Source organism: Cyprinodon tularosa, unplaced genomic scaffold, assembly GCF_016077235.1.
Source record: "Cyprinodon tularosa strain WSP-4 unplaced genomic scaffold, ASM1607723v1 ctg313, whole genome shotgun sequence".
Taxonomy (NCBI): Eukaryota; Metazoa; Chordata; class Actinopteri; order Cyprinodontiformes; family Cyprinodontidae; genus Cyprinodon; species Cyprinodon tularosa.
Genome location: NW_024039023.1, coordinates 553,552 through 570,251, shown reverse-complemented (window position 1 = coordinate 570,251; position 16,700 = coordinate 553,552). Strand labels below are relative to the sequence as shown.

General features: G+C 41.4%; 1 protein-coding gene across 1 annotated transcript in view; it reads right to left on the bottom strand.

Moving 5' to 3' along the window:
- Positions 1-13,873, bottom strand: part of pde8b (phosphodiesterase 8B) — an 87,965-nt gene extending 74,092 nt beyond the window's left edge. Inside the window, exon 1 of the mRNA XM_038292482.1 lies at positions 13,157-13,873. Within this exon, the coding sequence (XP_038148410.1) occupies positions 13,157-13,438 (282 nt within the window). The 5' untranslated portion in view covers positions 13,439-13,873. The remainder of the gene's footprint in view (positions 1-13,156) is intronic.
- Between the last annotated feature and the right edge of the window lie 2,827 nt (positions 13,874-16,700).

The following is a 16,700-nucleotide window of genomic DNA, read 5'->3' as shown; positions in this document are numbered from 1 at the left end:
AATACAACGTTCATACTACTATCAACAGTGTTGTGCCTGAACGCGTTCATTGAACGAAAGTTCATGAACTCGTTCATATTTTGGGCGAACGTGAACTGAACGTACTGCATTATTGCCTGGTGAACGTTATTGTGAACTCGTTCATTCTGGCGTCTGTGAACGGAGCTCTCTCAGTTCAAGTCCGTTTAACAGGTTGCCAGATTTCTATAAAGCCCTCCAGGCGAAACCCCGGCTAAATCACACCGTAAACAGGCCTTAATATGTAGCGGGAAAAACACCCAATCTGGCAACACCAGCTACCAGCGTCGTAGCCTACAGCCGCCTGCGTCATCAAAACAAAATGCAGCGTGGAAGCAACAGCAGCATGTAGGCGACTTAAAACAGGTTTATGACCAGGATGATGGCAACAAGTTTGCCCGCCGGCTTTCAGTAAAAAAATCCGCACTTCAGTAACCTTAAATTCCTACCTCAGCCTGGTCCCTCAGTTTGTGTTAGTAAAATGTTCTTGATCGGTCTTCAACGGGGGATCCGCGACCCCTAGGGGTCTACGGAGGTACTGCATGAGCGTCTGCATGGTTAGTTGATATTTTTATATTCCCCCCCCCTGCATTTCTTTCCCCCACTAATTGAAATGTCTTTAAATACTCATTAACATGAAATCAACGCACTGTAGTAAACAGATAAATGGAGGCAGAAGATGTCTTTCAGTCATCAATGCTCACATTCAGCGACACACAGGAGCTCTTTCAAGCTGGGCACCGTTTCCTTCACAACACCTGTCCCATCAACCAGGAATCAGAATCAGAAAAACTTTAATAATCCCAGGGAGAAATTAATTTCTTTACATTACTCCATCTGTAATAGAGTGACTATAGGACACAATTTCATACAATATATATAAATAGGGGGTCCCCGCTCCATCTCGCCATCAGTTTGGGGGTCCTTGGTCTGGAAAAGAAGACCCCTGTTCTTAGATAGATAGATAGATAGATAGATAGCATTTATTGTCACTGAACAGAATTCAACGAAATTTCCATTGCAGCTCCCGTGCAAAAGGTCAAATATATACAGTACAGACAAGCAAACACACAACAATAATAATAACAACATACACTACTAAATCAACTAAAGGCACTCAGCCATGCCAAAGAAGCAGCAGCAGGTCCAATCATGGCAAAACACAGAAAATGTGACAGTGCAAGGTACAGAACAATATGGCTGTGTGTGTGTGTGTGGGGGGGGTGGGGGGTGGGGGGGGGGGGTGGGGGGTGGGGGGGGGTTGTTATGATATGTGTGAGAGGGGGAGACGGCAGGGAGTAATGGCTCTGACGGCTGTGGGGAAGAAACTGTTTCTCAGTCTGTTTGTTGTAGTCCGTATATTCCTGTACCGCTTGCCTGATGGCAGCGGCACAAACAATCTGTGACCCGGGTGGCTGGAATCCATCGCTATGGATCCAGCTCTCTTCTTGACCCGGTCTGTGTAAATGGAGTCCAGGTCTGGGAGGGGACATCCCACAATGCCTTGTGCTGTTCTCACCACCCGTGTCAGTTGTTTCCTCTCCAGTGCTGTGCAGCTACCATACCACACAGTCATGTTGAGGCAGAGGATGCTCTCGATCATCGCCCTGTAAAAGTTCACGAGCAGCCATGAGGAAAGTCCAGCCCGTCTCAGTTTCCTGAGGAAGAAAAGCCTTTGTTGTGTTTTCTTCACCAGGTGGGAGGTGTTTGTATTCCAGGAGAAGTCAGACGTGATGTGGAGGCCCAGGAACTTGATGTTGTCCACCCGTTCCACCACTTCTCCATCTATGAGAAGGGGAGTGTGAGCCGACCTCCTGGACCTTCTGTAGTCCACAATGACCTCCTTGGTCTTCCCTGTGTTCAGCACCAAGTTGTTGGCTGAACACCACTGAGTGAGCTGCAGGATCTCCTCTCTGTAGTGGGTCTCGTTGTTGTCTGAAATGAGACCCACTACTGTTGTGTCGTCCGCGTACTTCACGACTGTGTTGGTGGGGTGGATGGCCACGCAGTCGTGTGTAAACAGGGTGAAGAGAGCTGGACTGAGCACACAGCCCTGCGGCGTGCCTGTGTTGAGGACCAGTGGGGACGATGTTAAGCCACTTATTCTCACCACCTGATGCCTGTTGGTGAGGAAATCTCTGATCCATTGGCACAGTGAAGCGGGCAGCCCCACCTCAAGTAGCTTCAGCACCAGCTTGTCTGGAATGACGGTGTTAAATGCTGAGCTGAAGTCTACAAATAGCATCCTGACGTAGGTGTTGGGATGCTGCAGATGGGTCAGGGCTGTGTGCAGAGTGATGGAGACAGCATCCTCTGTTGACCGGTTCGCTCTGTAGGCGAACTGAAGGCTGTCCAGGTTTGTGGGGATGAAGTCTCTGATGTACCTCAGAAGAATCCTCTCAAAGCACTTCATGATCACCGGGGTCAGAGCGACGGGCCGGTAATCGTTCAGGCTGGTGATGGACCTCTTCTTCGGTACAGGGATGATGGTGGAAGACTTGAGGCACTCAGGAACCATGGCGAGCTGCAGGGACAGATTGAAAATGTCCAGAAACACTCCTGCCAGCTGGTCGGCGCAGGTTTTCAGCGTCTGGCCTGACACCTTGAGGGTTTTACTATCCATGTAACTTGTTTGTTAAACCTGCCTGGTATAATTTTCCAGGATTCCTTTTTAGTATGTATTGAAATGGAATTTCAAATGGAAAAAATTATAAAAAAACAACAAAAAACATTTGCACCTTAAAGACTACTTTCCTATTTTTCTTTTAATAATTCCTCATAAAAAAGACCATTCAAGCAGCACATTTTTCCTGATGTTTTTGAGAATATACTGTAGGGTTGAAAGCTGCAGCTGCTACTAGTGTGAAGTGATGGACAGCAACAAAGCATTAAAGCAACAATGGGGAAATGCTGTCCCCTCAATGCTAATGTAAACCCTGGTTGGATAAGGATTCAAAACTGGATATGAAGATGAAATCTGACGCACAGTTTCAGAGTTACAACTGATAAAATAATTGCTGTCTGTGGTTCTACAGTAGGCTATGGTGTAATTGAGCAATATATGAAAAAAAAAAAAAAAAAAAGAACTATGAACTAGTTCGTTTTTTGGAATTGTGAACTATGAACTGAACTAGTTCATTTTAAAATGTGTGAACTGAACTTTGAACTAGTTCACGTAGAAAGAGAACTTTCCCAACACTGACTATCAACTACTTGTTATTTTCTAGTTATATAACTTTTAAATCACGACTTTGACGTAATTCTACCTTACAAACCTAATAGACGAGAATCATCATGTATCTGCATTCATGGCAACAATAGTGTAAAAAGCTTCAAACTAAATACTCCTAAATGCAATAACTTCGGAAACTTGGAACAAAGCAACCAGTAGTGTATGTGCATTTAGTTAAATCTTAAATATAAGGAAAATATTTTTTCTTGATTTTCCTACACAATAAATCTCTACTGGAGATTTATTGTGTTATTTTTTTTCTTACTTTTAACTGATCAGCATCATCAGTAATTTTGGATATTTTCCCTCATGGGTTACAAATATGGTGAGAGATAGCAGTAAAAACAAGAGAGGATTCAAACAAGAGAATTATAGCCTCTTTCCCAATGAAAATACTGGGTTGACGCATGTTTTTAAACATAGGTCGACCCACTAACAATCATCATTTGCCTCCCTTCCCATTGGCAAAAAAAGATCGGTCTAACCCGTAGCTGGCAAGCTGCGTGTCTAGTGACACTATCAAGCTGGGTTAAGGGCGTATTATACATTTGCTACCGCAAACATCACATGTCACTTGGGTCTGGTCCCGAATCAGTTTTGCTGGTATGCTTCTGCAACATTGGTCTAGAATTTCTAGGGACGCACGGCAGTTTCCCACCAAAGCGCAAGGGCGAGCCTATTCGAGAAATCGCGAAAACTTCCGCGGATGGTCATGAAAACTTGTTTGGCGGCGCCAGCAGGAGTGTTTATTTTCCAAAACAACTCGTCCGAGGCATCGGACAACAAGTGGTTGTACTTCCGAACTCCTCAATCAACCTTTCGTCGTGGTTATCCATTGTTGTTATTACTCCTCGGCTTTTAAAAATGGCGCGCCCCGGCACCGAATCGAGAAGGACGACCACACAGGCAGCCGAAAAAGGCATACCAAGGACCAATCACAGCTGCTTTTTGTCTGCGCACTTCCGCTTGAGGTCTGCCCAGGTTTGCGATGGTCCGAGACGTAGTCAGGATTTTTTATGAGGTACACAACAGCGGTAGCAGAGCCTCTGCACGGGGGGCGTGGTTGTGCAGAGACAGATTTGACGGTTGCAGAGGCTATGCGTCAGAAGTATAAATTGGCCTTTAGCGTTGATGATGTCACTACTGTGAAAGAAATCATTAAAGTAAACAATGGAGAGCAACATTGAAAGGAAGCCAGGGTGTAAGTGTGCTTTACTGTTTCACTCTAATTATCTGTCTCTTACCAGAGCTGCGCCATGTTTATAGAATGTGGACAGAGTTGTTTTAGCTTGTTAGATCAGAAGTGATCGGCGTGGTGCGTTGTTGCATTCAATGGTTTGACTGAATGTAGTCGGTATACCCTGGTGTTCCCACTACATGCCGATCAGAGCCTAGCCAATTTCAACGCAGATCACTTGCCAGTCATTTGACCCGGGTAGACACGAGTGAGTGAGCTTTTCCCACTGCCACTAAAAGCTGATTGTTCCCAGGTTTATACGGGTTTTCGGCCAGTGAAAAAGGGTTATACGACAGCCTAGGCTGAAAAAAGGGTTTTATTAGGCCACTACACACAATAAGGACAATTTTAAAGGAGGTGTAAGTAGAAGATAGTTTAACATATTTTAGAACAATAGAAAGAGGAGGAGAATTTGACTTGAAGGCGTTTTGCAAAGCAAACCATGCTTTATTTTTTCCCTAGGTGACCCAATTTTTTTTTTTTTTTGTCTGTTCGCAGCCCACCCAACAAAACTAAATTAAACGCCCTAGAAATACTGAGATACGATTGAACATTAATTAATTTTTCCGATTGGGTCAGGTTGCAGTCCACATCGTTCTAATATCTCTGAGAAAATGTTTTAATCCAGATGCTAGCCGAAAACAGCCACAGTTAGAAACAGGAACTAGCATAGCTCTACATTAGCATATATTTAGCTTTAGGTTAGCATCTATTTGAAGCAGTCGCATAAACACCAACGTCTTTAGAAAACTCCTTTTCCTTCATTTGGTAATCCTCATCTTCGTTATCTCTTATGATATCTAAATTCTCATCAATTTCAACACATTCCGGCTCAAACTGAACAGGTTTAACTTTGCTCATTGCTGTTTTGGTTGCATTACAAGACCTAGCATACGTCATTAACCCAGAATGCATTGCAGAGAAAACAAAATGGTGACATTGATTGAGGTACTTAGGGGTTAGGGCGCACATTTGGACAAAGACAATATTTAATTCACATTTAATAAAACTTGACTATGTTTTTTACTGTAAACTTTTTACATGGAAAATAAAGAGTTCACAAATAAAGTCTAATATTACAATTAAAATTATAGAGGATTTTTATGTGCATGCGCACATTCAGGCAAATATCTGTGATGAGCTCTGGTTTCAGACAGTCACTGAAGCTCACTTTTCTCATCGCGGTTCTTTGAAAATTGCAGAGGGTCGTAAGAGAAAAAGTGGCTACGAAGTGTATGAGAAGAAAAGAAAGGCCTCAGAAGAGGCAGATATATCCCAGAATGCTTTGCGCTGATATCTTTCCTCGTAAAACATTGTGGGATTTGCTGTCAAAGCGGCCGGACTCATAAAAAGATGGCAAAGCCACTGCTCTGTGCAGGAGGAGTTACATGACCAACGGAGCAAAAAACAGTGAACAGCAACTTTTAAACAGAGCGTGCACGAGGAGAAAATGGTCTTTAAAAAAAAAAAAATCCTCCACAATTAGAATTTTTTTCTTTTTTTTGTTCAGCCACCAAAAAAATTGGAAGCAAATATCAGGGATCGTTTGGACTTATGTCTGTCCATCTATATATATATATATATATATATATATATATATATATATATATATATATATATATATATATATATATATATATATATATATATATATATATATATATATAGATGGTAGCTGCTCAATGGCATACTACTGTGGTTGTTGAGTGGAGATGCATTCTCTGAATCAATCTTTAAAAGAGGTTTTTGAAATCAAAAGCATTAGCATCCATGTAGGGCACATGTGATAAATTGAAAAACATGCATAGTAAAATATGTAAATTGCAAAGAAGTAATTTAGTGGATCAACCTTCTTGATATCTGAAGGGAAGGCTGCAGGGATTTAACAAAAACTATATTAAAACGTTCAGCAGAGTGAAAAGGGAAATAAATCACAGTAATTAAATGCAAAACGACTCCTAGAATAGTAGCATTTATAGTCTGATGTCAGCTGGATAATACAATGAACAGCTAAGATGAGCATTAAATGTCTTAAATCATGAAGCTGTGACTGGATTTTAGCACGGCCCTTACTGGTGCAGTAGAATCAGATATAAGATGTTGGAACATATTACGATTACATACAATTATATAAAAAGCAAAATATGGATTCTAATGAGGCTCTTCTCTCAGACTGAAAATAATTTTTTTTAAATCACAAGTTTTAATTTGGTATTAAACATACTTTTTATTAAGTCAATATATATATGTAAACACCAATCAGTGCTGTTCTAATGCTTAAAAACCTGATGGAGATACTTTAGATTTTACTTTCATATTTCTCAAGTTTTACTATAAACTGAAGCTTTTATCTGATTAAATATAATTACTAGCTGAGAGATAAATGGGAAAGTCATAGCGGTCGTATTTCTTTGGATCCAAAAGCTGTGGCACACAATTATTAAGTTTGGTCCTACTGTAATTAATCCACCTCTATTGTTTAGATTCTTATGTGTATGTAAAAAAGAAATGGAAATGCTGACCTTTTTTTTATCATTGAAAGCCAAAATTTCTTGAATTACAATGATTTGGAATAACGAATTCATTCATCATCAATTTATTATAACAAGTGTTCAATGAATATGGGGAAACTAAAAGGGGTCCAAGTGTCTCAGAGAGCCACATTCATCTTAATCTGGTCTTGTTCAAAGGACTTTGTGGCATTTTTAAAAAAATATATATATTAGCTTTTGTTTGTGGTTTTTAGGAATTTTAACTGCTTAATAAAGGTTCAAACCCATTGGGGTTAAACTCTCTTATAAGCTTAAAACTTAAATCAGACACACGTAATCAAAATTAGATCCCCCTTTTAACAAGAGAAAAACTCCCAATGGTCAAAGAAATAACTATAATCTGAAAAAATGTATACTAAAAAAATATATATATGAAATGAAGAAATGAAAGTTAGAAATTGCTTTTTCAACCATGCTTTAACAGAACAATTTTTACAAATAAACACATGAAACCGGCCAGGAAAAAAAAACAATGGATCCTCTTAACCTAACATTTTGTTCATCAACTTTTTGAGGCAATCACTGCATTCCAGTCATTCCTGTAACTGTCAATGAGACTTCTGCTCCTCTCAGCAGGTGTTTTGGTTCCACTTCTCATAAAAAAACCGCTCCAGTCCGGTTTGAAGGCTGCCTTTTCCCTATTGGCATATTTCAGCTCCTTCCAAAGATGCTCAACAGGATTTAGGTCAGGGCTCATAGAAGGCCACTTCAGAATAGTCCAATGTTTTCCTCTCAGCCATTCTTGGTTGTTTGTATCTATCTTTTTTTGGGTCATTATCCTGTTGACCTGCAACTGAGACCAAACTGTCTGACCCTGGGCGTTAAATTTCCCTCTAGAATCCTCTGATAGTCGGGAGATTTCATTGAACCCTGCAGAGATTCAAGACACTCTGGGGCAGAGGAAGCAAAACAGTCTCAGAGCATGACAGAACCTCCTCCATGTTTCACAGTTGGGAAAGTGTTTTTTTCTTGTTATGCTTAAATTTTCTCTGCCCATGGGACATTCTACCAGAAGTGGCTTGTCAACATGTAGTTTAGCAAATAGCCTTGTTTCTACTTTTCTTTCTAATCTCTTAAGACAACTATTTTGTTTGCCTCCTTTTGTCCCTATTGAGTGTGTTACGCACCATGTCACCAACACCACAGGAGCTGAGTTTCCATTAACCATCAAATTGCGCAAATTGCAGTTAGCAAAAATGCATTTGCTGAATGAAACCATTGCAATTTTGAGAAAAACTGACATATTTATGCATTTTTTTTTTTAGTCACATCAAATTGCAATAGAAACTGTTTTTTCACATCACAAGCCATACGAACTTATTGAATTTTGAAAAAACCAAGAAGAAAAAGATGAGTAGACGTTGGCGTATGATGGAATGGAGGAGACATGGATTGGGGAGGAGACAGAGTATTTTTTTAGGTTCAGTTTGTGACGATAAGCCGTGGTTTAAATATGGATATACACTCACCGGCCACTTTATTAGGTAAACCTGTCCAACTGCTCGTTAACACTTAATTTCTAAGCAGCCAATCACATGGCGGCAACTCAGTGCATTTAGGCATGTAGACATGGTCAAGACAATCTCCTGCAGTTCAAACCGAGCATCAGTATGGGGAAGAAAGGTGATTTGAGTGACTTTGAACGTGGAATGATTGTTGGTGCCAGAAGGGCTGGTCTGAGTATTTCAGAAACTGCTGATCTACTGGGATTTTCACGCACAACCATTTCTAGGGTTTACAGAGAATGGTCCAAAAAAGAAAAAACATCCAGTGAGCGGCAGTTCTGTGGGCGGAAATGCCTTGTTGATGCCAGAGGTTAGAGGAGAATGGCCAGACTGGTTCGAGCTGATAGAAGGGCAACAGTGACTCAAATAACCACCCGTTACAACCAAGGTGGGCAGAAGAGCATCTCTGAACGCACAGTACGTCGAACTTTGAGGCAGATGGGCTACAGCAGCAGAAGACCACACCAGGTGCCACTCCTTTCAGCTAAGAACAGGAAACTGAGGCTACAATTTGCACAAGCTCATCGAAATTGGACAATAGAAGATTGGAAAAACGTTGCCTGGTCTGATGAGTCTCGATTTCTGCTGCGACATTCGGATGGTAGGGTCAGAATTTGGCGTCTACAACATGAAAGCATGGATCCATCCTGCCTTGTATCAACGGTTCAGGCTGGTGGTGGTGGTGTCATGGTGTGGGGAATATTTTCTTGGCACTCTTTGGGCCCCTTGGTACCAATTGAGCATCGTTGCAACGCCACAGCCTACCTGAGTATTGTTGCTGACCATGTCCATCCCTTTATGACCACATTGTACCCAACTTCTGATGGCTACTTTCAGCAGGATAATGCGCCATGTCATAAAGCTGGAATCATCTCAGACTGGTTTCTTGAACATGACAATGAGTTCACTGTACTCAAATGGCCTCCACAGTCACCAGATCTCAATCCAATAGAGCATCTTTGGGATGTGGTGGAACGGGAGATTCGCATCATGGATGTGCAGCCGACAAATCTGCGGCAACTGTGTGATGCCATCATGTCAATATGGACCAAACTCCCTGAGGAATGCTTCCAGCACCTTGTTGAATCTATGCCATGAAGAATTGAGGCAGTTCTGAAGGCAAAAGGGGGTCCAACCAGTTACTAGCATGGGGTACCTAATAAAGTGGCCGGTGAGTGTATATCATGTGTCTAGATTGGCAGCTGCCATGTTTTTTTTTTCAAGAGTTCTGTGAATAAACTTATTCATGTGAAATGTTAATAGCATTTCTTATTTAGTTTAAAGAAAATACCGCAATTCGCATTTGATAAAATTAGCAGAATATCAAAATTTTTGTACACATTTTGAATGGAAACACAACAAGTGACTACCTTTAGCCCCTATATAGAGGCCAATGGCTTAAATATTGGTAAGCAGAGACGGCAGTTGCTAAGGGGCCCACGACATCATAGGGGCCCCATCACTGACACCTGGTAGGCCAATTGTAGACTAGACTCAATGCAGATGTAATGGTGCAAAAAATTCCTCTTAAACCCACCTGATCCTGAAGTGACTGACCGGACCGTATTTATACCCCAACACATGCCAGATTTCAACATGATGGTGAACGGTTTAAACATGACACCAGTGTTGGGAAAGTTCTCTTTCTACGTGAACTAGTTCAAAGTTCAGTTCACACATTTTAAAATGAACTAGTTCAGTTCATAGTTCACAATTCCAAAAAATGAACTAGTTCATAGTTCTTTTTTTTTTTTTTCATATATTGCTCAATTACACCATAGCCTACTGTAGAACCACAGACAGCAATTATTTTATCAGTTGTAACACTGAAACTGTGCGTCAGATTTCATCTTCATATCCAGTTTTGAATCCCTATCCAACCAGGGTTTACATTAGCATTGAGGGGACAGCATTTCCCCATTGTTGCTTTAACGCTTTGTTGCTGTCCATTCACTTCACACTAGTAGCAGCTGCAGCTTTCACCCCTACAGTATATTCTCAAAAACATCAGGAAAAATGTGCTGCTTGAATGGTCTTTTTTATGAGTAATTATTAAAAGAAAAATAGGAAAGTAGTCTTTAAGGTGCAAATGTTTTTTTTTATTTTAATAATTTTTTCCATTTGAAATTCCATTTCAATACATACTAAAAAGGAATACTGGAATCCTGGAAAATTATACCAGGCAGGTTTAACAAACAAGTTACATGGATAGTAAAACCCTCAAGAACAGGGGTCTTCTATGTTTTCCAGACCAAGGACCCCCAAACTGATGGTGAGATGGAGCGGGGACCCCCTATTTATATATATTGTATGAAATTGTGTCCTATAGTCACTCTATTACAGATGGAGTAATTTAAAGAAATTAATTTCTCCCTGGGATTATTAAAGTTTTTCTGATTCTGATTCCTGGTTGATGGGACAGGTGTTGTGAAGGAAACGGTGCCCAGCTTGAAAGAGCTCCTGTGTGTCGCTGAATGTGAGCATTGATGACTGAAAGACATCTTCTGCCTCCATTTATCTGTTTACTACAGTGTGTTGATTTCATGTTAATGAGTATTTAAAGACATTTCAATTAGTGGGGAAAACAAATGCAGGGGGGGAATATAAAAATATCAACTAACCATGCAGACCCACATGCAGTACCTCCGTAGACCCCCTAGGGGTCGCGGATCCCCTGTTGAAGACCTCCGCTGAAGAAGATTTTACTAACACAAACTGAGGGACCAGGCTGAGGTAGGAATTTAAGGTTACTGAAGTGCGGATTTTTGTACTGAAAGCCGGCGGGCAAACTTGTTGCCATCATCCTCACCGACCATCTGGTCATAAACCTGTTTTAAGTCGCCTCCATGCTGCTGGGGCTTCCACGCTGCATTTTGTTTTGATGACGCACGCGGCTGTAGGCTACGACACTGGTAGCTGCTGTTGCCAGATTGGGTGTTTTTCCCGCTACATATTAAGGCCTATTTATGGTGTGATTTAGCCGGGGTTTCGCCTGGAGGGCTTTATAGAAATCTGGCAACCTATTGAACGGAGTTGAACTGAGAGAGCGTGCCGTTCACAGACGGCAGAATGAACGAGTTCACAATAACGTTCATCAGGCAATAATGCAGTACGTTCAGTTCACGTTCGCCCAAAATATGAACGAGTTCATGAACTTTCGTTTAATGAACGTGTTCAGGCACAACACTGCCTACACCAATAGCAAAGCAGACAGTGGTACTTTTAATTACTACCGTATGTTAATAACGGTGTATAGTTTATTAGACGGTAAGTAAAAAATACACTTATATAATATATTTCAAACCACAAAAGATCTTAAAAGAACGATGTATTTGAGTATTTTATTTTTTACACTACGACTTGGAATTATGGGTAATCCAGAGCGTAGATTAAAACCATAACCCTTACTTACAACGTGTTAGCAACGATGGATACCAAAATGAGGTACTTAAGCGGGTTCCAGGAAAAAAAAAGCAAAGAAAAGCTGCTGGAAGGACGAAAAAAAATCCCAAAATAAACACTTTCTTTCAAAGAACCGAAAAGGGAGAGGTGAACATTGCGGCAGGGAGTAAAGACTGCAACCAGGAGATGAAGCTGAAGGTAGCTCCATGGCTTGTTGTGCTAACATACTAAAGTATATCCATGTCTAGTCAAGGTGAAGAATGGGGGGTGCAGGAGCTTTTGGAACTTGGGACTTCTGTAACATGTGGTAAGGCAAGGCAAATTTATTTGTATAGCACAATTCAGTACAAAGACAATACAAATTGACCATGTGGGGGTGCGCTGCCTGTCACCAATGGTTCCATTCAAGGTGCGCAGTCACTATTTTTCCGTGTGTGATGTGTGATTATATACTACTGGGAATTTTACAATTGTATCTTCTTGGACGATTTATGGAACTGTCGCCGTACCCTGAACTTTTATCACATGTTGTACCTCATATGGGGCCCAGATAATGTTGCTTTTATTGTTGTGTCGTCATGCCAATGATAGAGGCACACTGATTAATTACAAGATTGACACCTGTGATGCTAATTAGTGGGCACCATGCCTCTTTGGTTATGTTATTTTGAGTCTTTTCTATGGGTTACTGTCATTATTGTCCAGGTCTGTTTCATGGGTTTATTTTATTTTTTTAATCATTCTGATGGTGCATGGTTAAAAAGCAATGTCTGGCATTCAATTTATCATTTTCATAGATTTTTTTTATTTCTTAGAACTTTTTTCAGATTCTTAGATTTTATTTTATTTTTTTTACCATTTTTGGTTGTTAGTCCATTAAAAGAGGAGGTACCAACAATTTTGGCATAGAAAAGTATAGGCTATAAAAAAGCCTCTCCTACACAGTGAGATATCTGCATCAACCACCTGCTGCTCTGTCCAGGTTGGTGACAGGATGGATGTCAAAGTCCCTAAACTTCATCCATCCATCCAGCTGATGCAGCAGAGTGACAGCCGCATTGAATGAAGCAGTCAGATCATGATCAGACCCGCAGCATCGGGCCTCCTGTGGAGCCCCAAACCAAAACAAAGGCCTCCTCCGATCTTATTATCACTCACAACACGGCGGTGACTGCGTGTCTGCACAAACACCAGCCGACCTGCAGCCTACCTTCACGCTGGAGTGGCTAGTCTGAGTCTCGGCCTCGATGCGGACCTGTCCCCCGCTGTTCTCCTTTCGACTCCGGTTGGAGTTATTCCGCGAGTGGCGGTTCTGGTAGGTGATGACGGAGGGGATGGTCTCCGCCGCATCCGTCTTGATGAAGAGCCCGTGCAGCGTGGCCGCGGTGCCCTGGGAGATAGTGGTGGTCTGGTGGGGGGAGTTGGATTCGTCCGAGTCCCGGCAGTAGATCACCCCGCTCTGAGAGACGTGGATGCTGGGAGCGCAGCCCATGCCTCAGCGAAAGCGCCTTCCGGGGTCTGATCCCCCGTCGTCGATCAGCGAGTGTCGGGTACCAGCTTCCCGCAGCTCTCCTCCGGGCATCGGCTGCGAGCCAGAAGCGCTCTCTGCTCCGCTCGTCTGGCAACATTAAAGGCGTCCCATAAACCCAGCGCTCTCTCCCAGCCTGCCTTACTGCAGCATCTTGGATGTGGCTTTCATTGTTTTTCTTTTGGGGACAAAATGTTTTGCGAGCTATAATCAGTCCAAACCCCACCGATGGCGCATCTGAAGCGAGTCAAACTAATGAACCAAATGGACCTGGCTGTTTCTCATCTGCTCTCCTCCTCTGTGTCATGCTCCTCTTTCCAGCCTGCACGCAGAAAAGCTATCAATGAAATCTTTTATGTTCCTCTTCTTTAGTTCCTGTGCTTGCAGATCATTGGCCACGATCCATCTCTCTCTCTCTCTCCTCCCTCTCATCAAACTAACATCATATCACTTCTATCTCTCAAGAAGAAACTCTAATGTCCCAGGAGGCCGCGTTCTGGCCCCAGGGGCCATTTAAAGCCCTCACCGAGATGAATTAGACATAATGTTATTAGAGTAATGACGCCCTGATGAAAAACCACTTACTGTTAAAACCACATCACCTTTAGGTTTGTTTTGGGGAAAGATTTATGTCTTGAATCTATATTTTCTCCTATGTGCCATACAATGATTCATGCCAGGGTTCTTCAAAGTTTTCCAGGCCAAGGACCCCCAAACCAAGATGGAGATGGAGCAGGGACCCCCTAAAAGTTATTTAGGGACCCCCCACCCCCAAATAACTTTTGTTACATGACTCTTTATGTATAGAGTGACAATAGTACCGGATTTATATATTTCATACTATTTATATATACATATATATACACACATATACATATATCTATATATCTATATATATATATATATATATATATATATATATATATATATATATATATATATATATATATATATATACAACCTATTCTCATTATGAATGCGTATGAAATTGTACGAAAAGTTATGCACCGTAATTTCGTACGTTTTGGACGTTTTTTTTTGTCGTATGCGCATGCGCATCTGACGCACCATTCACGAATATAGAATATAAATTACAATTAGCCCTAACCCTGACCCTAAAATATAAAACAGAAAGCAACGTAGTTAGAGACATGAATAAGTGATGATTGCACTGTTTTTCCCATTTTTACATCCGTCCGCTTTTTTTTTCTGTCTGCCAGCGCATGCGCACTGATGTGGTTTTTTGAGGAAAAACGTCCAAAACGTACGAAATAGTGTGCATAACTTTTCGTACGATTTCATACGCCTAGGACCCCGTCCACACGAAGACGAACCCTGGCCTAAACGCACAAATTTTTCACCAAACCAGCCTCTCATCCACACGAAGCCGGCGTTTCGGGGGTCTGTAAACGATCTTTTTTTTATTCAGCCTTCAGAGTGGGAAGATTTCGAAACGCCGTTTTCGCGTTTCCATCTTTACGCCCTAACCGCATATTTTTTTTTACACGCATGCGTCATAGCGTCGCCTCTACACACGCATGCGCGACCAGTATCACAACAACAATGGCGCCGTTGCTAATGCTACTCACCCTGCTGTCGGGCTTACAACAGAATCTTCTTCTTCTGGAATATCTCCAGGAAGAACAGAGCAATATCGACGACATAGTTCAGCACCTGAATTTCACTTAACCACGAAAATGGACCCGCAGGGCAACCATGTATAAATATTAGTGCACATGCCCAACATTTCGTCGCTTATTTTTGCTTTGGCACCACAGCGCCACTTACAGGCCTGGCATACATTTTGCAGCGTTTTCATGCATTCGTGTGGACGATCACATTTATTTTACGTCTCCGTCTTTACGGCAAACGTTTTGGAAAATATCAGCGTTTCGTGTTCGTTTTGACTTCGTGTGGACGGGGCCTAGATCTTCTTCAACATGTTTTACCAACTACATGGCTAAATTAAAGTTCCTTTAAAATTCTCTGAGAGGTGGATTATTTTCTGATGACTCTTTTCTTTGCTGTGTGTTTTGTTTTCTTGTGATGTTCACAAAAGATGGATTTCATACATAGAAACACTGCTTTTCTGTTCCTTTAATCCACTCAATCCACTCAGATTGTCTCAGTGAGATTAAAACCTGTAATGATGTCACAGAAATAGGGGATTCAAGTCAAGCTTATGGGTTTAAGTCCCATGGCTCTGCATGCAATTAGACAATGCTTTTGTTAAAAACTTGAAAATCTACATTAGAAGGATTGCAAAGTTTTGTTGTGTCACAGAGGCAACATGTACAAAATTTAAATAAAAAAAATTGTTATCAGTAATAGCTATAATCTCTTCACCCAAAATAGAATTTTACAAAATTAAAAATGAAGTTACATATGTGGTCTGTTGAGGAGTAGATAAAGGTATAGTGGAGGAATTTTGCGACTTTTTGAAAAGACCCGCCCACTTTTAGAGAAAAATGCACATACACAACCCTGTACCTCCTTCCAAAAGAGGGAAGGCCTATCAGACATATGCGAGAGCATGTACCAGACCATATCTCATCGAAAAGATGCAGGGACGCAAAAAGACGGTCGCTCGGATGGATCTCATCTCACTCATATCTATATATAAAAAGTTTCCCCGCAAATAAGACTACTGATACATTAAAAAAATTATGACCTGCTTGAGTGTGCGTGCGCTGCAGTGGAAATTTGGACATATTTGTGGGGTATAATAAGGCCCCATTATAACTACAAATGATGCAAATTACTAAATAAATAAACTTATCTTCCCTGGAGAATTACAATATCGAGGAAGATAACTTTTACCAGCAGTGATGTGAAATGGATTTCTCCAAATAGCATGCCAAGCTTTACCTGTCAAATAGAAACTTTGCAACCGATGCATCAGTGGGAAGCCCACACCTGTGCTTTCAGTGTACGCCATTGCATGAAAAAATCTCCCCAAAACACTCTAGTTTTGTTTCTCTTTTCTGAGGACTTTCTTGTCTTTTTATGCACTCCTTAGACACTTTATCATTTTCAAAAAACCGCAGCAAGAAAGGCGAGCTTCAATGACTGTCTGAAATCGTAGCTCACCATATACGCCTGAAAGTGCACATGCATAGAAAAAGATGGCTAAATGGGGACGAGCACCTAGGACGGCCTTACGTAAACATATCACTAGAATGATTGACAATTAGGAGGACCACTTATTTTGATGATCCACCAAGAA